Source organism: Sylvia atricapilla, chromosome 15, assembly GCF_009819655.1.
Source record: "Sylvia atricapilla isolate bSylAtr1 chromosome 15, bSylAtr1.pri, whole genome shotgun sequence".
In the NCBI taxonomy this organism is placed as follows: Eukaryota; Metazoa; Chordata; class Aves; order Passeriformes; family Sylviidae; genus Sylvia; species Sylvia atricapilla.
Window position 1 is genome coordinate 4045689 of NC_089154.1, and position 23096 is coordinate 4068784.

At 43.8% G+C, this 23096-nt stretch overlaps 1 protein-coding gene across 2 annotated transcripts in view; it reads right to left on the reverse strand.

Annotated features, from left to right (window-relative positions):
* Positions 1-329: 329 nt before the first annotated feature.
* CARD11 (caspase recruitment domain family member 11) overlaps positions 330-23096 on the reverse strand; it is a 43796-nt gene continuing 21029 nt past the window's right edge. For both annotated transcript variants that reach the window (XM_066329765.1, XM_066329766.1), the window contains exons 3-24: positions 22775-22912; positions 21811-22136; positions 20913-21092; positions 19172-19324; positions 18953-19078; positions 18266-18463; positions 17585-17764; positions 16489-16543; positions 15191-15300; positions 13943-14046; positions 11243-11295; positions 10564-10696; positions 9896-10097; positions 9360-9486; positions 8079-8319; positions 7572-7668; positions 6446-6541; positions 5367-5496; positions 4649-4828; positions 3362-3486; positions 2413-2528; positions 330-1852 (exon numbers count right to left, since the gene is read on the reverse strand). In XM_066329765.1, the coding sequence (XP_066185862.1) occupies positions 1648-1852; positions 2413-2528; positions 3362-3486; positions 4649-4828; positions 5367-5496; positions 6446-6541; positions 7572-7668; positions 8079-8319; positions 9360-9486; positions 9896-10097; positions 10564-10696; positions 11243-11295; positions 13943-14046; positions 15191-15300; positions 16489-16543; positions 17585-17764; positions 18266-18463; positions 18953-19078; positions 19172-19324; positions 20913-21092; positions 21811-22136; positions 22775-22912 (3275 nt within the window). In that variant the 3' untranslated portion in view covers positions 330-1647. The remainder of the gene's footprint in view (positions 1853-2412; positions 2529-3361; positions 3487-4648; positions 4829-5366; positions 5497-6445; positions 6542-7571; positions 7669-8078; positions 8320-9359; positions 9487-9895; positions 10098-10563; positions 10697-11242; positions 11296-13942; positions 14047-15190; positions 15301-16488; positions 16544-17584; positions 17765-18265; positions 18464-18952; positions 19079-19171; positions 19325-20912; positions 21093-21810; positions 22137-22774; positions 22913-23096) is intronic.

Below are 23096 nucleotides of genomic sequence, written 5' to 3' on the forward strand. Positions count from 1 at the left end.
TGTGCATAAAAGAGAAGAGCATAAAAGAAAAAAGAGCATAAAAGAAAAGTGCAATCCCACAGGCCAACATGAGCTGACCCAGTCTACCTGAGAGACACCCACAGCAGAAGTTTGTTGCAAAGACAGGGGAGCAGCTAATCTAGTGAAGGCAACCAGGCCAGATGTTCTGTTTGGATTCCGATTGGTTTTTTATTGCCTGCTGCTGTACATCAGCCCACAGCACCAAGATGGGGACAGGGGATGAATGCAGAAGGAAAGGAAATTTGCTGTTAAATGCATCTTAAAAGGGAGGGGTATGGCAAAGAATGAAGGATCTAAGGACAATGGGATGGACCACTCTTCATCTGTAGGTCAATTTTTATTGCGTTTCAGATCAGCAATTGCGCGAGTCATTATTATCGGGTCAGTTTTATTGGATCAATTTGGCAATCTCAGTACAGCGTCTAATGTCGAGAGGAAAGCTTTCAAAGACTGAAGAGATTTAGGAGTCTAAGTCACACTCACGAGCAGTGGAACTTAAACTCTCTGAGGACTTAAGTGCTTTTGAAAATGGGACATGGTCTCCTCACCTCTACACACACTTGTGGAAGCATTTTCCACTTGGCCACAGCACAGCGTGGTTCCCGCCGATCTCCTCACTGTCAGTCACGGCACACAGGTCAAGGACTGAGTGGTTCACAGCAATTACTGGCTTATGAAATTCTCCTTTTCTTCTTCTCAGAATAGTTCCTCCTGTCGAGAGCAGGCATGTTGGCAGGCAATGATATTGTAGAGAAATATTTCAGTGAAGAAACAGAAGAACTTGTTGTCCGAAGAAGGTGCCGTGGTATTTTCCATGAGTAAAAAAATATTAAAAACTCAGAGGTGTACAAATGAATATGATGCAGAGGCAGGGATAAACTAAAGGAAATGTTGGCAGATCTGGAAAGATCTGATGTGCCACTGGGACAGTGAAGTCTGTTTTCCTGTAAGCACCAGGACTACAAAGGAAACCTGCAAAACTGTTAAATAAAACTGGAGTTTCAAAAGGAAAAGAAAATTTTCATTTTAGTTAATGCCAGGAGGGATAGCTATTTTCTTCTCTTTTGATTAAAATGGCTGTGGAGAAACAGGGCTACAGAGCTGCTCTGGCCATCAGCAGTTGTGTTGCTGCTGCTCCCAACCAGCCTTCAGCTTCCTCAGCGGTGTATGTTCAGAATCTCACCTCAGGGGGGTGTGCCACACATCTCAATTCCACATCCTGGAGCCCAATTCCCACGCCTTATCCCTTTCAGATTCCACTTATTTGGTCTCACCAGTTTTCAATGAGACAAAAGAGATCCATGTTTTGAACATAATAAATTACCCCAATCTCTCTCTCAAGATCTTTGTCCTCATGTGTTAAACAGCTGCTGTCCCTTAAGAAATGCCAGTGGATCAGAAATGGTGGTGGTGGCCCCACAGCCTGGATCCCAGCATCTGAGACTCTGGCTCTTCAACACAGCTCCAGTGCCACTGCAGACATGCATCCTGCCAGCAGGAAGTGCCCAGCCAGCAAGGGTGAGACAGGAGTGAGCTCTGGGCACCCAACCAGAGAATTCTGTGAGCCCCTGCTCCACCTGGATGTGTCCTTTCCTCACCAAAGAGCTCCGTGGTACTTGGGGCTTTTTATAGCTGATCTTCATCAATCCAGACGGTTTTCCTCTGCTCTTCCCCGATCCTGTCTTTTATTGTCCGGATCAGATCCTCGATGCTGCTCCAGGCCTCGGCCTCCACAGAGGCATAAAGGCAAGGCAGAGCTTCCAGTTCTTTCTCCTTCAGGCGGCACATCCGTAAAAACTCATCCTCGGTCTCGGGCTTCGGCAGCAGTTTCCTGTATCAAACGAGCAGACCAAAAATAAATGTCTTGCATTTTAAGTGAATCCTGTAGTCCCAGCTGTCCCATCAAGAATTTATTTTCTCCTAACTACTTAGAAGCAATAAAAGCAGTGAAGAATGCAGCTACTCCAGGTCTACCATCCCCTTACCCCCATGCCGCCCACAAGGAGAAATATCTGCTACAGGGAAACAATTTAAGAGGATTGAATGGAGGGAGAGTGCAAGTGTTTATGAGCTCTCCTCTTCCAGCTTGCATTACCTTAAGAAATGCTGTGGGAGTGCTGAGCATGGAGAAAACCACATTTTCTTCGGTCTCATCCTCCCACAATGCTCATTGCCACCAGTGACAGTGAAAGAGTGCCAGATTTGGGGAATTCCTGCTTTCTCTGGTTGTAAGATTTCAGGGAGGACTCATGGGAGGACATAGTGCACGTAGAAGTACCAGATGGGGAGGGATGAGGTTCTTTATTTCTCTCAGTGAGAACATTATTGGACTCAAGAATTATTCACTGAACAAGATGGAACATCAAATATGCAAAAGGTTTGACATGTTACCTGAACCTCTTGATGTTTTTCTCTGAGACTCTTATAAAGAGAACAATAGGATATAGCTTGGCTTTGATTAAATCCTTCGTGCAGCTTATTCCAGCTTCCAGGAGACAATGCTTGTTCTAAAAACAAAGTCATAACAGTGTCACAAAGGAAAATTCACTGCTGTGGAATCTGAAGATAATGATATCTATCCCTTATGAGGTCATTTGGAAAGCTCTCTATTTACCATTGTACTGATTTAAAACCTTTTAATCAAATGTACATTCAAAGTCCAGCTCCTCCTACTGGTTTTAAACTAGTCCGTCAAATAACAGTTGAGCTTAACAGCTTTCTCAAAAGGTTTAAAATGGAAATGAATTGCTCTAAAGATGAAGAGTATGATAAAACACCAGTTTTACATATAGACACAAACACACAGCCTTGCTTTTTGTTCAGAAAGAACATCTACTGCAACTACTTGTGAGACAAAGCCCCATCACTTTAATTCTCCTTTTTTTACATGCTGTGCATCAAATCTACTCTACTTGACATCAGATCTCTGTCTTGGGCATTGTTATCTTTGTTCTCTACACCCCTGTGTCTGAGTTTCAGGCTTTTCTTTCCTTTGTCTAGGTTCTTGTATCTCTTACTCTCTCGTGTATTCATATATACTTATGATATGAAAAGGAAATGAATAAAGGATGGAGCACAGAAAATGAAAGGATATTTAACTGCATCTATGTGGGTCATCACAGGGAAGGAGGGAGAATATAAAAGGATATGGATGAGGATGGAAAAGAAAAGGAAAAGTAAGAGCACAAATAAAAACCATTTGGGGGAATAAATAAAAATCTGAGCTTGAAGGAGGGCAGGAGAGAGAACGTGCAACTGTAAATTGGTCAGTCTGTTATTCAAGACATTGCAGAGAGGTTCAGAGAGAGCCCAGAGAAGGGACACAGAGCACTGTGAGCACCTTGAGAGCAACAGCCTCGATGTTGGCAGGTACAATACATTCGTATGTGTTCAGATTCTTTTCTCTGCTGAAGATGACAGTGTCTGTCCTTTGCTTCCTTAAGAACTCTTCTTTTGTTACAATATCTAGGAAGAGATGTGGATGGGGAGAGAATCAAATTTATAGCAGCAGAACACGTAGAAAAGTATCCAGCAGTACTTCACATGGGATGTAAGGATGGTTCAGGGAAGGAGAATGAGCAATGAATTGTCTTAACAGCTGCCTCATTTCTTCCATTGAATTCAATTAAAGCCTAATCTGATCACAGCTGAGCATCTCAGCTATATCCTGCACCAATGAGTCCTTGGGCAATTACTACAACACTATGAAGGCATTAAATTAAAACAGTAAATACAATTCCAGCACCTAATGCTATATAGTAACAGTGCAGGGATGGAGGGTGCTGAGAAGTGCTAAAAAGAGGTGGTCTCGTTTTTTTAGAGCACAGGATCCTAAAACAAGGATTTAGTGTTCCAACATTTGTGTTTAAAGTTTCAAAAAAATTTGGCTTAGGTTGCAATGTGTGATACCAGCCCCCTTGTGAATTGCAGCTCTACATCAAAGCTTTTGTTTTATGTTGCAAGACAGGGGATATTTATTATAATACTTAACTTCTCAGTTTCTCTGTCTGGATGACTGTAAGGCTGCATGCTATGCTGTGGGTATTCAATATTAGTGTAAAAATGAAACGTCAGCTCTGTTTAATGCTGGGTTGTATACAATCCTGCCCTGCAGCCATCACAGCACTGCGTACTGCTTTAATAGTAAATACTTAGCATGGAAGAAAATCAGTCTTTCCAGTAGATCAAATGCACAATCTTCACAGCTTGGATGAGACAGAAACCTAAAGTCGCTCTAGGGAAGATATTCCTCATAATAGCAAATACTAGAAACAAATTAATCAAAATTTCACATTGCCTAGATATGCAGTATGCAAACAGTATGCAAACAGAAAGAGCACTCACAGCATTTCAGTCTCTGAGGGGCAGCCTAGCAACCACACAGCATACACATGGATAATATTTATAGACACAGAATCTCATAACCATGTGTACTGGCTGTCTCAAAAACATTCAAATATCCCAGATAGTCTCAAAAAGCAGGATTTACAGCTACACATCACTCTGATGTGACTTGAAGTACCTCAAGCAACTCTCACATGTGCATTCCCCTACGTGTGCACGCATATATATGTTCACATTTCCAACGCTGAGGGCTGCCAGTCGTGGCCCTCTCTTATCCCATTACCTGGCTTGCATATGTTGAATTCCAGGGCACCTCCAGAGTTGAGAAGTTTCTGCACCAAGGGCTTGGCCAGCATGCTGGGGGTGAAGAGCACGGGGCGCCTGCGCTCGCAGTGGATGGGTCTGACCAGGCTGTACGGGATCAGACTGAGCTTCTTGTCCATTTCGCCCTCAGAATCCACATCTGAGCAAAGAACAAGACATTTATCCTCTGGGTTCCTCTCCAGAAATATTTGGAGGAAAAAAAAGGAGGCACACATGAACCAGGAATGACATGGTTAGGCATACTGGTCCTCCTTCCCTTTTGCTGGGGTTGTCTTTACTATACTCACAGCACTATGATGTCCAGCCTAATCCTAAATAATTCAACTGCCTTTTGCTTTCAAGAGATTATTTCTTAACCTCTTCAAAACAACATTTGCTTGGAGACTCTCTGCTTATTATCTTGGCTTACTCCAAGTTAAACGTTTTGGAGCAAAAGGCAAGAAAGCACCTAGGGAGGTCCAGGCAGGACATTTCAGTGTCCTAAAGCTGCCTGTGAAGGCTTAGTGCCCCAAGCACTTTTAGCAAAATCAGGTTTGGTCACAATTGCTGTTGAACTTTTTCAGAGTGGACCACAAATGCAAGACCTGTGACATATTTTTCAGCCATGCTGTTCTGCAGATGTTTATGTAGGCCTTTGTGCCAGTGCTATGTGTGTAAAGGCTATTTTAGGTTTGTACCTTCCAATTTATCAGGCAGCTTCTTCCCTTCAGCTGAGCTCAGTGCCAGCCCTGAGGGCCAGCCTGTGACAATGCGGACCCGCTCGTTGCTGTTCATTCGTTTGTATTTGTTCTCAGACCTACTGACAAACTAAAATGGTGAAGAAAAAAAAAAAAAAAAAAAAAAGAGAGATTTGAGACTCATTTCTTGCATTATTTACCCTCCCATGTGTTCATCAGCCAACACTCGTTACCTACGAGATCTAAATCACTTGTGTCTGTCAAAGACAGGACTCCATGGATCTGTGGACTGAGTTCTAAGACTCTTTAAATATCATAGATCTGTTTCAGAGCCCATGTTAATCCCCTTTGGGATTTGTTGTTTTGTTCTCTGCTTTGAGAGGCATGTTTTCCCTTCACAAAGCTCCCTGCTATCACCAGTACAAGCCCCAATGTGTACATCATACCAGAGTATGTGCACAAATGTATCACAGGCTATACCCAAACTGCCTCTACTTTGCTCTACCAGAGAGACTTAAAAACTCCCAAATGGCATCTTTTTTACAGTCATTTTACACGAGAAATAGGCTTCATGCTTTCCTTCCTCATCCACCCGCCTATTCCTCTATCCAAACATTAACTCCTCCTCCTGTGTATTTGCTAACCTTTCCCAACCACCTTTCTTCCCAAGGCTTTATCTTTCACACAGTCTCTGTCACGCTCAGAGTCGCTGGCCCAAATTAAAGGGCTGTTTTCTGATGGAGCCCTATCTCAGAGACTTGGAGATTTGATCCAGCCCATTGGATTTGTCCTTATGCGACAAACGAAGCACATTTCAGCCTCTGGTGGCAGATGTGTGGGATTCCTCAAGGCACGTCCATAATGGAAGCCGTGCTCTTGAAAACAAACACCTCACATCATAACAGAAAACACGACCCATCCTTCCCCTTCATGCATTAAATCTCTTTTTGATAGAAACAAATTCTGATACAACCTCTAGACCTGAGCTGGGATTTCTGGGAGAATTAGGATAGCCAGAGAATATCTACTGTTCAGATCCACTGTTTCAGACATTGCACTGGGGAGTTGAACTTTATTACCTGTAAAATCTGACCCAAAAGAAAGCTTGCTCTGGGTAGGCGAGGGCTGGTTTTTGGGTCGTTCTGCTGGGCAGGCTCCTCTGGCTGCAATGTATTCTAGTGAAAAATAAAAATAAAAATATAGGGGGGTTTGTATATTTTTTTGAATCATAACATTTGAGAAACAAAAGAAGCTGAACCAGATATTTTATATTTCCAGTAAAAGGGAAATAGCGATGGATACTTATCCCAAATAAAATGTTCTAAACAAACAGTGGACAGAGAATGGCCTGTGCTGACAAACACTGCTTTTCACATTCCTTTGTTCACAGACTGTTCTCCACACCTAAGAAAGAGATAATTTCTGCACCAAGAAAGAGCATGCACAGCTTTTGCTTTCACAAGCACCTCTGCCAGTGATCTCTGTCCCTTTGATCAGTGGGGCTGTGAGCACAGAAGGGATGTGTGACACTTAACCTTGACTGAAATCAAGCACAAGCACTGTCTACCTGTCTCTGCAGAATTTAGAAGCATGAATGTCTCTCAGACTCTAAAAATAACTTATGGTAACTAATACACCAGGAAGAGCAGTTTTAATTATGTAAAAATGGAATTTTGGGGTCTAAAGAAAGAAAAAATCAAATTTCTTCTAGTGATGGAAAAGGGAAAATTAGAAGGGCTGTTGTGTGTGAAGGTCTGATAATCCAAATTCTCTCCATAACATCCAGGCTGGGAGAGACAGGTCTGTCTAAAGTGGGACAACAGACTCTGTGGTTTAGAGGGTTATTCACAATAGGAGAGAAATAATTCTGATTATTAACTGCAAGGACACAGCTTTTTCCTCCTGTCTACATGAAGATGCATTAAATGTTTATGGGCAGAGAAGCATGAGAAGGGTAACTAAAATACAAAACAGAGTTTGGACATTTAAAGTGTAGTCCCTCTTAGCTGGAAGAGTTAATAGTGAGCCAGAGTTGGGTTCATTCCCAGGGACAATATTATTTAAAGCAAACAGAAAGTGCCCATTGCCTGACCCAATCAAAACCTACAGAGAGTATAAACAGGAATTTCTGCAAAATGATGATGAAAAATGAAAAACCAGTAGCAGAGGAGTATGAGGTGTTAAAAAGACTTTGTAGATCCTTACCCGCAGTGCCCGAAGGGTGTTGTAGGAGTTTTCTGTCTCATCTTTGCTTCCTCTGTGCATCAGCCTCTGCAGCTTCACCAAAAGGAGTTGCTGGGCTCTGAAAGAAAGGATGAAATCACAAAGATCAAGATATTTTTGAAACCACTCATGAAGAAGCTGGATTGCAATGAGTCTGTGCCTACAGAAAAGGTTAAGTAGAAATAGCAGTGAGGACTGAGTTAACCATGCAGTAAAGGCAGGAACAAAATAATATTAACAACTGCAGTGCAGTTAAAGATTAAAGAATATCCATGGAATATTTGCATATGATACTTTTTGAGTGACCTACTTTATTTCTTCAGGTAACATCTGGAATCTCCATTCTTAAGTTTTATAGCTCATACTACAGTTCAACATCAGACCTTAGCTCCAAGTTTAGGACACAGACACCTCTTTCCTTAGGCAGTAATTAAGTTCCCCGATTCTAGACCCCTGTTCTCAGCAGTGGTCACTCAGCATCACTCTCACCTGCTGTAGCTGGGGATGGTCCCCGTCTCCAGGTCCCTGTCAGTGAAGGGATCCACCCTGGCGCACAGCCACTCGCACCTGCCCTGGTACATGGTGTCGAGAATGTGGACGATCTCGTCACATTTCACCGACAGGGAGCAGCAGTCCAGCTGGCTGGAGATGTTCAGGTTCAGGCGGATGTGAAACGAGTCCCCCGAGGCGATGAGCCCTTCCTCCAGCTCCGAGAGCAGCTTGCGGTACCCTGCAGCGGGGATGGAAGGGCCGAGGCAGGAGCTCACCCTCTGCTCTGGCCGCATTCCCTCCGGGAGAAGCCACAGCAGCAGCTCCTGGGGCTCCTCTCAGAGAGCTCTGTACTTCCAGAGTGTTGTCTTTCCAAAAGGGCCTGCACCTCAGAGATGGGGCACTGACCCAGGACAGCCCACGCTGCTGCTGTAGGCTCTGTGGGAATGTTCTCATTATAATGCTACTTTTGGGTAACTCCATTCTCAGTGCTCCCCACATGACCCATGGAATAAAGAACTCAGCAAAGACACAGACACAGCTATAGCTCTGCCCCCTAAGGGCCGTGTGAGTTCTGCCACCAATTTTAATGGCAAGTTATTCCTCTTATTATGAGCTCTAATTGGCACTCCCAGAATCTATAACTGCTTTATCTGCAGTTAAGTGATGCTCAAAAAATTGCAATAGTCTTTCCTACCATTGAAAACATCAAAGAAAATCAAAGACATGCAGCTGAAATTCTCTAACCAGCATAAAACACGAATGCCCATTTATATACACCAGTAAAGAATGGATTTTGGAATGTAATTTTTGATCCATAACCTGAAATTATCATTATAGAACCTGAACACTAAAATCAAATTCTGTTCAGCACACATGAACTCCAGCTGTTAAAGATAAGATAAAGCCACAAAGGTAATAAACAGGGCAACTCCATCAGGTAAATGCTAAATCAACCAGCTGGATAAAGATCATTCAGCTCACCACACTGTATTGCAGAAAACTGTACATAAAAATAAGCTTGAGTGTGTTTCATGAGTCATGTTGCTATTGGCCACCATGTAAATTTTTCAGAATCCTGTTGAAAAACAGGTTTGGTATTTTTCTCAGACACTAGGCTAAAAGCTGAAGCAGTCCCACAGAGGAGCTGTAATTAACACCAGTGGCAGGCTTCAGATTTACACCAATACAAAGGATATGTTGGTCCTGTCACTCTCTTCCAGACAAGTTGCTATAAAAGCCCAGGGAACTACTTGAGATAAGAAATACTTTTGGTCTTACCTTCATGATTTGATTTATACTGGAGTGTTACTGGACCACTGCACCTCTGAATTGTCCAGTGAACTTCTTCCTTTGTGCAAGTATCCAAAGGAACACTTTGATTTTCCCCTTTAATGCAGCCCTCCAACTAGATATGAAAGAAATATTACTCTCAAGCACAGGTTCAATCTCTGAGTCAATTAAACCATTTTTTTAAAGTGCCAAGATCTTTTTCTTATTAAACAAAGCAGGCACTTTGTTATCAGGATGTAGATTATGCCCCAATTATATAATTCTTTTTCTCTCAAATTAGGAATGCTAGCAGTCAACAGAACTGCAGCACTTGGACAATCCCGGGCTTCCCTGGGAGTTAGAAATGCAGGAATATAAACTGGGGGGAAGGCATTTTAACAAGAAAATGGTTTGGGAACATTGGCAATGGAGGGGAAAGTAAGTAAAGAGAAACTTGGCAGAAGCACTGTGCTCATGGGATGGCAGGGACAGCACAGGGGGGTGGGCAGAGCCCCGGTGCTGCCTGTTGAGGATTTCATGCTCACCAGCAGGATCTGGTGTCCCTCCCGAAGGCCAGCTCTCTCTGCAGGGGAGCCTGTCTTGACAGAGCTGACGAAGCTGCCTTTGTCATTGCCCCCGAGCAGGGTGATCTCGGAGTTGAGGCTGTCCCCGTTGAGCGTCACCCGCTGGATGGTGTGACACGAGCTCCTGACGCGGCCCACAGACGTGACAGAGGGACGGAAGGGCCTGTGTCCAGGACAGAGAGGGACAGGGGGTTATCTCACTCTGAGCTAAATGAGGAACGAGGGATATACAAATGAACTTCTAGCATTACCAAGCACCAGGATCTAAAAGGAATCCTCCTTGGTACTGCACAAGTTTTGGAGAAGAGCATCTGAATTGCTCCCAGTGCATCTCTGAAAACTCAGTGTATAACAGTCCTCCACTCAGCAAGCTCTTGCAGCAAGATAGCAAGATCACAAGGAGGAATTGAAGCCTTTAGAACATTTTGTCCACCTTGAAGTTTTTGAATTTTTTGGATGACCTTCACGGGTTTACAGGACATGAAAGGGCTCCAAGATAACGTTTTACTGCTGCCACCAGAATCACTTCTGCTGTTATAACTTCAGCAACTAATAAATAAATAGAGAGTTTCTACCACAGCACCCTTTCCTCTTAGTCTCTAAGGTAGGTAAATTGGCATCTCAAGTACCTTTCCAGAGAGAATTTTCTAAATATGGAGTTGACATGCTCCAGCTCGTAGGCATCCAGGCCTTCTGACTGATGAGAAGAAGAGGAAGAGTGCACTGAAGGAGCTCCGTGTGAATGCCTGTCGTGACTGTCATCTGGAAAGAGTAACAAGAATGATAATGAGTCCTAGATAAAGTGACAAAGATGAAAAGGGGAAAATGAATTTTAATTGATCCCAGCCAATACTGAAGAAGGAAATTCTTTACGCAGAGTTATGATCCACAGGACATGGCACAAGGAATGCCACTGTCATAGAACAGAAAGTGGGAAGGGACCTCTGGAGACTGTCTAGTCAAAGGTCAGTGCAGGGTCAGCTCAAGGAGATTGCTCAGGACTTTGTCCAGATGGGTTTTGATACCTGCAAGGATGAAGAGTTTGAGTAAAACTCTCTGGACAACCCTGTTCCAGTGTTTGACCACCCTCATGGTAACAAAACTAACGCTTTTCCCACTTGGTTCTTCAGGAATGACTGCTTTCCCCTTCTCACCACTGGCCAACCCTTTGTCTTCTTGATTTACTCATAGGCTGCATGTCCCATTTAATTAGAGCAGGGCTGGTTATCTGACAGTGTCTGTAGCTGGGGAGCTGATCACATATTAGCTCATATTTCAATTATACATGATATAATGATGGCTGCTTACCATCCAGCTCCAAAGCATCACATCCAAAGCTGTCATTGTCCTCTTCAACCAGGCTGGAATTAAAAACAAAGCATGAGATAACGGAAGAGAGAGAAAGATGAACACTTTCAAGCTTTCAGCAGATTTCCAGCTCCAGTAGATTTCATTAAGTTCTGAAGGAGGAACTTCTTCTGTGAAAAAGGAAGATGTTGGAGGTGTTGCATCACGCAATGGTGCAGCTGCAAAACAATAAGCAAGTAACACCCTTGAGGGTCCAGGGAAGATACAGAAAAGGGCAGGAGACAACATGTGTCAGCCAGCACGGGAAGCATGTGAAGCAGCAAGAAGGTTCAGAAGGAAGAACTGCCAACAGCAGCGAGGAAATGAAGATTTTGCTGAGGACAAGGAAGTTGCTGACGGATGGTTTGGTGTGTGACTCACACCACACTCGGTTCAGCACGGAGACAAAGGGCTGCCCCATGCCTGCACCATGCCTGCTGTGCATGCACTGCACTGTGGGGGTTTTCCACAACGGAGTGGAAAGGCAGAAGTTCACTGATGGACAGAGTGAATGCAGGGGAAGTTACTGAGCTGCAGCAGAAGAGGAGTAATTCATCTGCTTGATTTAATGTACTTGAAGCGTTTTATAGCTGTTTCAGGGTACCCTGCATGGTTGCTCAGGTACCTGCAGTACAGAAAGGCAAAGTGCTCCAGGCTTTTGCACAGGCGCTGCCACAGCTCTGGTCCCAGCCCAGCTCCCAGGGACACAGCCATTCCTGCAGAGGTGACTGGGTGGGCTGGCCTTAAAACCACTCTAAATTCACCAAAGATTTGCTCTTAGAGAGGTATTTGGGCTGTCCAGCCAAGTGAGTGATCTGTCAGCTTCACTAGAAGGGCTTCATTAAAGCATGTCCTTTGGTTGCAAAGCTGTTTAAATAACAGCTTGTTGTTTTTCCCATTCAAAATGATTTGTAGGTCTCCTGTGGAGCTGATATTCCTCATATTTGGCTTCAGCTGAAGGGTGAATTTTTGCAGCCAGGCTGCAGAGAATCAGCTATTTTTGCACCATGCATAAGCAGGAAAATAATGTACCTTTTCCTACATTAAATGATGATCTCACCTTTTTTTTTCACACAAATTAAGAAGAGATGAACTGTGAAACCTGCAACTTGGCTTGCAAACAGCAATTATTCTGGATTATGTTCACAAATAAGTTCCAAAAATTTAGCATGCTAATTATAAAGTTATAAACTACAGTGAACTTTTGGGCAGGCTCTTGAGATACTTGACTTTAGCGATTATCAGCTCAACAAAGTAAACCCACATCCAGATCTTGTTCCAGGGTACCTTTTCTTTCCACATGAAGAATATCTAATATGAGAGAAAAATTCAGATTTCAGTACAACTCAGTCTTCCAATGCCTTAACACACAGAACAGAATACAGTCAGAGTTACAGTGAAATAAATCCACAAGATGAATAATTTCCATATAATCTCTACTGTGTTCTGTAATACACCGCAAATATTGGAAACTTTAGGCTTGCCAAAGGCTTCTCAAGCACCTGAAGCACAAAACATTCAAATTATTAATAAAAACCCCTTTTCTCCATCCTGAATTGATACAACACACTTTAAAAAGGGACTTGGAGGACAATGAAGGAGAAGCCATGGGAGACTAAAATAAACACTGCTTAAATCCTGAACAGCCTAGAAAGTTATGTGGGAGAATCAGCTGAGGATGCCCTCAGTGGAAAGGTTTCTTGCAAAGCTGTCCACAGAGAGAGGCAGAAGTGGCAATCTGCCCAAGATCAGAATGTTTTGAAAAACATAAGAATCTGAATAAAGTTCTAATAAAGTTTAGGTACTAAAACCAGATCTAATAAAGATCTAAACCCTCCACATGTATTGCTTTCTTCTAAATTGCTGTGCTCTGTTCTTTTCTCCTTCCGCTTGAGACCTTTAGGGAGTGCATTTGTGTCTCTGGGTATTTCTGCTGCAGACACTGATGCTATCACATCACACCAACACCACACAACACAGCATGTCTGAGGCTCACATTGCAGAAAACCTTTTAGAAAAGGGGTCAGTGCCCTTTAGGGAACTGTGAGGCTGGAGTGGTCTCTCTCCTTCCTGCCGCCAACTTCCCACTCACCAGCTGATGTGATTTCACTGCCAGGGGAACTCCACGGGGCCCTGACCTGACACAAGTAGAAGCTGCAGGAAGGTGAAGCCAAGGGCAAAGCCTCTCCCTTCCCTTCTCTGCTGAGAAACAGACCCTGAGACTCACAAAAACCACCTCCCCTCCACTCCTCACAGATGTGCAAGCAGCTCTGCTCTACTTTGGCAGCCTACAGAGTGAAGGGGGGCTTTGAGAGAAGGGGAAAGAACAGGGACATGTGGGCAGCACGGAGCTGACGGGCAAAGACTGAAGCTGGACCGATGTATGAAGGTAGAGAGAGCACTTTCTCAATAGCATCAGTGCCGAGTCATTCCAGTGCTGGTTGTGTGTCTGTCCACTACAGTCACTGCTGCGGGGCTGTCACGGTGTCACCCATCTGAACTGCCAGACACCCCTGAGTGCTTTGGACAAAATGTGTGATGAAGGGAAGCCTTGAGAAGTTTGAGTTAATCCTGTGCCTTACAGACACTGTCCAAGCAGAGGCAGACACTCCAGCCCTTTTCCCGGTGTCCCTGGGCCAGGTTTCCCCAGGGGTGACCCACCTGCAGTGAGGGGTGTCCTCTTTGCAGCGCCGCACGATGGAATCGTTCCCGGGAGGCTCGGGCGTGGTCGACATGATGCTGTCATTGCGATTCCGCAGGGTTTGCTTTGAACGAGACACCGAAAAGGTGTCAGAAAGGTTATCTGGCTGAAATGTGCTCTCACTTCTAACTCACAGCAGCATTAGCAACGGTGCTCTGCGCTGGCTGTGCTCTGCACTGAGAAGCACACACGGAAAAAGAGGAGAAGTTGATTCTAGTTCTACCGAATCCAAGAGCACTCATATATCCCAGTTTTTAGCACAAGGCACAGCTTGTGTGCTGCCACTGCACCTTCTCCTGCGAGCACATGACTGCCTGATTTACTGAGCCATTGTAACTTTACTTTGGTGTGTGGCACAGCTGACAGGAGGAAGGGGATAACAAGCAGTATGTGTACTTATATAAATGTATAGAGTTGGAATGAGGAAGAAAAATACTCATCTCCATATATTAAATAATTAATCTTCCAGTGCACTGGAAACTAAACCCTGAATTGCACTAGAGGGAAAACAGTATAAGTCATCTAAACATCCAACAGATATTCCCAAAAGTGTTCCTAACCCAGCTAAGCTTATTACGAGTGACAGCAAGTTCTTTCCTGGCTATTCTTGAGTATAATTTCCTGGGGGCAGCATTTTTCACGGTGTTCTAGAAAGATGTTTTGTTCTTTGTTATTAACACTCTGCAAGAGCACTCTCTCTATCTGCCTGTCCTGCTGTGTCAGTGCTCACATATGTATAATGGAATATCTACCTTGGAAGATTATGGGGATACAGCAAGCAGGGAAGAAATGGTTTGACTATGGTATGCAGAAATTTCCAACTGTGATCTGCACCCCTTTCCTCACTCACTGTTATAGACAGGAAAAGCATTATGGAACTCAAAAAAATTTTCTCAGATAAGTTACAAAGCAGCTTTTAAAGCAAACCTCTTTCTTCTAGAAGTAAATGTTAAATGGCATAAGGAGACAGCAAGAGGTCATAAATACTCTGAAATATCTTTAAATAAACATAAACCAATTCTGTGATTTTGAGAAAGGCTAATAACATAAAGTTCTAACAAAATGCTGGTAAAAGGATTAAGGGAGCTTCTGACAAGAGCCTTGAATGGGATCACAGCTGGGATGCTGGGGAAGTGCTCATACTGAGCTGTGAAAGCTCTGAACCACATTAGGAGAAATGGCTGTAGACAGACAAGGGGCATCCTTACAATCTTGGTGACTTCACAGCTGCTGATGGAGTTGCTGACGGACACCGAGGAGCTCGTGTCCGTGCGGCCGGTGCTGCCCTCGGGCCCATCTTCCTCCTGTGCTCTGACTGCTGCACTCAGGGGACAAGGGACACACACACAGAACACACCAGAGAGAGGCCTGTCAGAGCACCTCAGTGCAGAGCCTTTCACACATGTGCCACTGCACTTATGTTCTCTCTCCATTTCACCTGGTCTCGTACCGGACAGAGCCCTGGACATGCTCCTGCTCTGCAGCTCTGGCTCCCGTTCCTTCCCCAGCAATTCCCAACAAAGCACAGGAATCTCCACCCCTCTGCACAGACTCCTGCCCACTTTGTCTTCCAGCTCTGTCCTGGATGGTTTTTAATAGATCTCTGGGTGCTATTTGACAAATCAAAGAAGGATTGTTTCATGAATTTATGTTTTAACTTCCCCACCTGAACCTGGTGATCTGCAAGGTTTGGCTCATTGAATTAGACTTTGTTAGCACAAAGAATTTACAACTGGCACCAAGAAGCCCGAGATCCCTCAGCAGCCCCAGGTAACACAATGAATGTGGATTGGTACTAATGTTGCACTCTCCCTGACAGCAAAGCTGCTGTTTAACATGGAATACCTTGGGGCAGGAGCTGTGTTTCCCAGGATATTTTGTCCAAGAGGGGCACACACAACTATTGAAGGAAGTGCTGCCTCTGATGGTGTTTGGTGTTTCAGGGGCAGTGTTATACAAACTAGAGGAATTAGGAGTAGCTCAAACAGTGTAGAGCAAAAAATTTGGTAAGTTGGCAGCTGGCTGGGGCATGGGTCAATCCCCCTTCCCAGTCTTTCCAATGCTTTAGATTTAAAATTAATTCCCTTTTGCTGAAGGACAAAGGAACTCATTAGACAATCACTAGATTAGGGCCTTTTCAGCTTGAATGATTTTTCCAACAGCAAAAAGAGAATGGTATAATGATTTTTAGTACAGATGTTACACAAATGACTTTGCAACTTGTGTAAACTAAATGGAAAACCAAGTAAACAGAAAATTTAGGTAAGCTATGGGATGCACATCGTGTTCCTGGGGAGGTATTTTTGGATGGAGAGGACAGTGAAGTAGAACACTTGCCTACTTTAAATCATTACATTTGTAACTGTGAGAGAAACTGGTTTTTTTACTGACTTGGACTTAGTTAAGAATTTCCCTGGTTGGCATATTTGTTAAAACAACTTAAAGAGATTAAGTGAAAGAGACAAAGCAATGGAAAAGGAATAAGGACAGGGGTGCTCTTTCTGACCTTGAAACTCTGATGTTTTGTTCATGCTGACAGGGGATTTAGCTCTTGGACTTATCTAAAAGAAAGAGGACAAAAATCAGCACAAATGTAGAATATTTACCACACACTGTAAACCAGATATTTTCACCACCTTTTTTCACTGTTGTGTTGTAATATACTTGCCCTCCTTTAAGCAACAGGACCCAAAATTTAGAAGCTATTTTATGTATCTAAATACGACAGCAGTGATGGAGGGTGAGCTACCTGACTACTTTTGAATGTCTGGCCTAAATGCATCACAATTTCCACATTCTGCTGAGGAAACAAAGAGACAGAAGGTGAAGTGGGTGCCTTGGGACCGGTTTCAGGCAGCTGTTAATACAACACACATCCTTTTGGAGTGTGCAATGTGAAAAATGCAGCTCTATTGCCATAAGTAATAATGACAGTCAGAGCTCAGAAAGGTTATAAAGGGCAGGGAGAATTCAAACAACAGATGAAAGGAAAGAGAACCTCAAAAGTCCAAATGTTAGATTCTTTGTGGTTTTTTTTTTTTATAGTTCATGAATCCAGCATCAGGTAATAGCCATGTGAATGCAGCTAGTTGGGGAAAGCATGAACCAACTCATGCTACCCCTTCCTGTTAGGGGTGAGAAAATTGCCATAATTTAATTCTAAATTAGATAGTTAATTCTGCTCTAGATTGTGTCCATTTCTTTCAATTTTTCCTTCCAGCTGCTGAGAGCTTTTCCACCAATGCTTCGTTTCTCACCTTCAATGCGTGTTGGACCTCAGGCATTATGTCATTTTTTTTCCCACTAATGTTAAGGAGGCAAAGAATCAATTTATTGACAACGCTTCAAGAATGTGAATGAACAGCAGAAGCAAGAAGAAAACAGAAAATGGGGAGAAGGGACAGAAAACAGCCTATGAAGCTTGATCAGATCTGCTCCTCAAGATGCAGTTCACCACAGGGCAAAAACTGACAGCTCACTATCCTGCCCAGATCTATTCTTATCTTTACAGCAGTTTCAGAGGCACAGCCACAACGTGTGTTATGTCTGATAGTTCTGGAAGGCCCTGCTCTGTGTCATTCCAGCCTCAGATTCACACACACCTGGATCCCCTTTAGGTTCACTCTTCTCTTGAGACGAACTTGATCAGGCAAGAAGAATTTGTTGTCTTCTGGGGAGTCCTCAGAAGTGGAGGAGTCATCGGCTTCCTGACCGTTGGCTTTTGGGCCAGAAGTCCCAAAGGCCTGGGAGATAACGGTGATGGGAAGGTTCCGTGGCAAGCTCTAAAGATCACAAGGGAACACTTTATTTCTGAGACCAGTTTGGTACAAGTCATGACCTTCCTTTAGAATAATCTGATTGAACCTATTGCAACTCCAGTGCTTCAAAACCTCATCTGGAATGTGGTCCCAGACCCAATCAGTAATTTAGGCTGAAATTTTTGGGGATTTCTGTTCACAGACTGCATTCTTTTTCACTCACACTCCAAAAAAATATTTTAAGTTTCCACCTCAGTGTAGCAAGCAACTGCTTTTTTGCATTTTCCCCCCTTCCATTTAAAGTCAAGCTGTGGAACGGCAGCCTTTGGGAAGCCACGTGCCTGACAGACAACTGGAAAAACACTACAGCAAAGAATTCCCAACGCTGACATTTAGTAGGAAGAGATTATTTTTTTTCAGTGATTTCATGGAAAAAATTAGAACAGCCCCCTCTCCCTTCCAGATGAAAATGCTTGCACAAGCGGGTCCGAGCAGAAGAGATGTGTGTGCCTTGCTGAGCCGTACCTGGTCGAGGAAGTTGCTGTCCTTGGAGAGGCGGCGCAGTTTGCACTCCAGGTTGACGATGCACGCCTCCTTCCGCACCACCTCGATGCGGAGCTCGTCGTTCCTCTCCTCCAGCTCCCGGATCTGCTTCCTGTATTTATCCTTCTCAATCAGGCAGTGGGAGTACTGGGTCTGAGCCTCGTCCCGCGAGCGGAACGCCTGCAGAGGGGGCAGGAAACCTCCTGGGCACCTGGGCACCAGACCCTGCTCCTGCTGCTTTTGTTTGTGAGGTGCTGGCAACGGGGCCTTCAGAAGTGCTACCCAGCAACCCATTAACACAGCAGTCAGGACCAGGATGTGCCACAGCAGCACCATTAAAAATTATGATGATGAGGGTGGTTCATTTACAGCTCCCTCTGGGTTGGTGGGAAAATGTCCCAGAGTGTAAATGGGGTGACTTGACACTGACATAAAGCCGTGCAGGAGCTGCTGTTAGGATCCTGGTCCTGCCTGCCAGATGCTACACTGTGGAAACAACCCAATATTACCCTGTGTTTAATTACCATAATGCAAATCCCAACAAGTAATTCTTTTAACTGCTTATTTCATAATGGTATTTTGGGCCCAATTACCTACAATTCCCCAAAGTGACACAGAACAGATAAAGGCTTTTGCTTTTGATTTTCCCCTGCTTTAACTGTGAGATACCTGGTCCCGCTCCTTTTCCACCTCTTCCAGCTGTATCATCACAGTGTTCATGCGGTGCTTGTACATCTCACAGTCTTTTCCTAGTGTTGAGCACTTTAACTCCAAATCTTCTTTCTCCTCGAGATACTGGAAATGACACACTGTTAACCACCACTGCTCTCAGAGGCATTTTGGCCACCAGCCTGAGATTTTCCATCTCTCTGCCCCTCCATTCCTCACCTTGTCTCTCAAGTCCTCCACATGGCGAATCTCCTCTTGGAGATTAAAAATCTTGTTGACCAACTCGTGACGATCCTCCAGTGCCTCCTTACGGTCGTGCTCCAGAATATCCAAAATGGCTTTGTCTGAATCTGGCAAACCCCTCTTGTCAGCCTGAGGAAAGACAGTTTTCAGAGCCAGGCCAGGGAAAAAGAAAGTAGTTTTGCAGGGAGCGAAGTATCAGAGACAGTAATGAGCAAGAGGAATGGCAAATGAACAAGGTACTGCAATGGGAAAGCAGGAGAAGAGATGGACATTTGTTCATATTTTAAAGCAGAGTCAGAAAAGATGAATAAAATCTATCTTGCTGTCAGAATGGTCTGATGAAGGAACTGTTTTACTGGTCTATTGTACTGGCTATAATTTGATCTGGTTTAGATGCAGTGACAATTCTTCACTCCAAGCCCTGCATTCAAAACTCTTTTCTATTAATCAGCTCTAACTGAGCACAAAAATCACCTTTTTCCAAAGAGCAGAGCCTAAGAAAATATTCAGGAGGATTTTTAAGGCATGCACAGGCTTTGCAGGGCTGTGCTCAGAGAATATTAAATGCCTGGAGTACCTTGTACCACTGCTTCATTTTCTACACCATCCAGGAACGCAATTTCTTTCAGATTTAAAAATTAATAAGATTACCAAAGCAGGTTCTGACACATAATTGCCATCCAAAATTAACCATAAATGGAAGATGAAAAAAGCATAAAATCTAGCAAGGAATATGCATATTTAGTTTTCTAGGTATTTCATTTTATTTTATAAATACCTAGCCTGCCTTGGAGATTTCAGGGATATTTTGGTTATCCAGTATTTCTAAGTATACCTAAGCATTTCTTAACCAAACTGGTTCGAGTTTATTTATACTTTCACTTAGGAGAATTTAAATCCTATTTTTAGCTATTTCTTTGTTTCTTTAAGTGCTATAAGACCATTTCAATTAATAGAAGAGGACTAGAACTCCCAGAATCTTCTATCCTACACTCTTTTCTAACCTTTGCATTGGATTTGTGTTAGAACTAGGAATCGTTAGGCACTGCTAGAGGCTACAGCCATTTCTGAAAGGCTTTCTATTGATAATTTTTAAGTGTCACTTTAAAATGCCACAACGAAGTGCTAGCTAATCTCACATATATCCCAATATTTGGTGAAGTTCTTCACAGAGGAGTCCTAAATGTGCTGCACATCCACTGTTTCCCCTATCTGCCCAAGCACAGGTTGGTGAAGCTCCCCGTGCAGGTCACAGCAGGGCTCTGCAGGGCACCCAGGTGCTTAGTGACCACTCAAGTACAGGAACCTTTATCACCCTCTGCTCCATTAAAACCTTTTGGCAAAGATATGACAACAGCCTAACACGGGGTACACAGAGCCACTGTCAGAAATTTCTGTGCTGACAGTTTCACACAGATTTGTAGTGACAGGCTGGTACAATGTTCAGCAATTAAACACTGCACTCTTGGAAGAGCCAATTTCTCATGAACACTTGATTTTTTTAGAGGACTATTTTTGTAGGACTCCTCCTCATGCATGTGTCTGTACAGGGAGCACTCCAGGCAGCTGGGAGCTGTACAAGCAGCCTTCTGTTTGTCCAAACTTTGCACTTGTGCTGGTTGCAGCCTTGCAGGCAGAGGTTTCAGCCAACACTTCCTGCACTGTAACTGGAGAATGTGTGAGTTTGGATTTTAGAGGCAGCAAGCTGCTTTTATACCTGAATGATGGACTGTAACTCCTGGATTTTTGTCTTCATCATCTCATTTTCCCGCTCCAGCTCCAGCACCTGCTCCTTTTTGGGTCGGTTTTCAATATCATTTTTCAGCTTCAGAGACTGGTTCCTCTCCAGCTTGCACTCCTCTTCCACCTTGTTCAAGCGATGCTTCAGCTGGTCAATCTAGAGCAGCCAGGGAGCAGCAAAAAGGAGAAAGAGGAGAGAAAGGGAATCCTCCCTAGCTCTGACATTTAAAAAACTCTCACTTCCAGGCAGAAAACATATGAGGGAAAATAGCTTAAACTCCGAATGCTAAGGAGGAGTTGATAATTGGCTGCTGAGTGTCCACAATAGAGCAGGTGAAGTCTCAAGTCCAACCCTGCTACTTGCCAGCTACAACTCCTATGGGCTGGTTGTGAAATTTTAGAATACCTGGACTAAAAGAAAGTGGCACATTCTCAATCCTCCAATAAATAAATTAAGAGATATGAAACAGAATGAACACTTAAGAGGCTGACCTCATGTTATGCTTTTTGCACATGGACTATTTGGATCAGGAAAAACAGGAGAAAATTTAGAATATCTTTCTGAATCAATCCCCAGAAGCTGTAGTGCTGCTAGATAACTGTATCAAGATATTACTGAGCTTATAAAAAGCTAAAATTATGTTTTCAGCAAGCAGTTCTGTTTTAAACTTTATTTTTACTTGCATTCTATTCTGTTAATTCATTTTCTGCAATTAACACACCTCACTGCAGTTGGCATTTCTGTACAGTGATGCCTTCAATCATCTGGATAAGCAAAGCAAATGAGAGCTCCACATCTTCCTGCTGTCAGAGGAGGTCTCATTTTCCCAGAGGCCACTGGCACCCTGAATTGCTGCCCAGAGCATTTATCTCACCTCCAGCTGCAGGTCCCGGCTCCTGATCACAGCCATGCTCTTCTCGTCACTCAGCTGGGCATATCTCATGGCCAGATTGTAGTTCTCATCTTTCACCTTCACCAGCTCATCGTTGTAGTTATTCCTCTCCTCCTTCATCTTGTTGTATCTCTCCTGGAAGGTCAGCAGCTCGATCTTGTTCAGCTTCAGCTGCTTTCGCTCATCCTCCAGCTGGCGGGACTTGGCCAGGAGCTCACAGCGCTGCACGTCTTTTGTCTTCACTTGCTGCTGGAGCTTGATGATCTCGTTCATTAGGAAATGGGTAAGGCCTTCATGTCCCTCCTCCACTGAAAAGGTTTGAGCAGCTTATCAGTGTTTGGTAAAGTAACTTATTTAAGTTACTCTAAAGTAACTTAAAGTTAAGTCGGATCAGCAGAACTATGTAAGAAACAAAAGGCCCAGAGTATGTACAGAGGTGCAGAATTTACACAAATTCACACACATCTGTATGTCTACCTGGGAACAGTACAAATATTACACACCACACTGACATCAGAATCACAATATACACATGTACAGCTTGTCTGGATAGAAGATAAGGCCTTTACAATTGTCTTGTTTCAGCTGAGCCTGTAGAAATAGCACAAACTTTGTACAATGAATCTGTGCAAGTACAATTGATCTGAATGCTTCAAATGTGCTGCACATGTGTAGGTCGCCAGTGTAATTTAGTCCAGTGTTCCGACTAGCTTCTCTTGAGAATTCTGGCAGTGCCTATCATTCCATTTGAAGCTCTCAGCTTCATTCAGACAGTTGGGATGTCCCTTTGCTTTATACATTACCTACCACATTTTGCTTTGAAGGGGACTGAAAAGCATTCTACACCAAGATTAGCTTTCATTTCCACTCCTTGCCTGAAAAAACCACACCAGTCTTCCAGAGAGTCTTCACCTCAACAGGCTCCTTTGTGACTGGTTCTACTCACCAACAATAGTGGAAAATCTCCGTGTGGGTTCTTTCCCTGTCACCAGTTTGTAGAGTTCAGGGTAGTAAAACTCCAGGCTCTCCAAGAACACCACGTAGCCCCTCTGGCCCTTGGTGTGGAGGATGTCCAGCAGTCGGCCTGGGCACAGACAGCAGAGAGGTGACACGTCAGCCCCACCAGCAGCACGAGCAAATACCACATCCCTGATGTTCCCAAGGTTCATCTCTGCCATGGCAACGAGCTGTGCAAAATCTGTCTGATTAACTGAGTTCAGCTGAACGCATAAAGTAATGCCACCAATTCTATGTGTTTGTGCTGATGG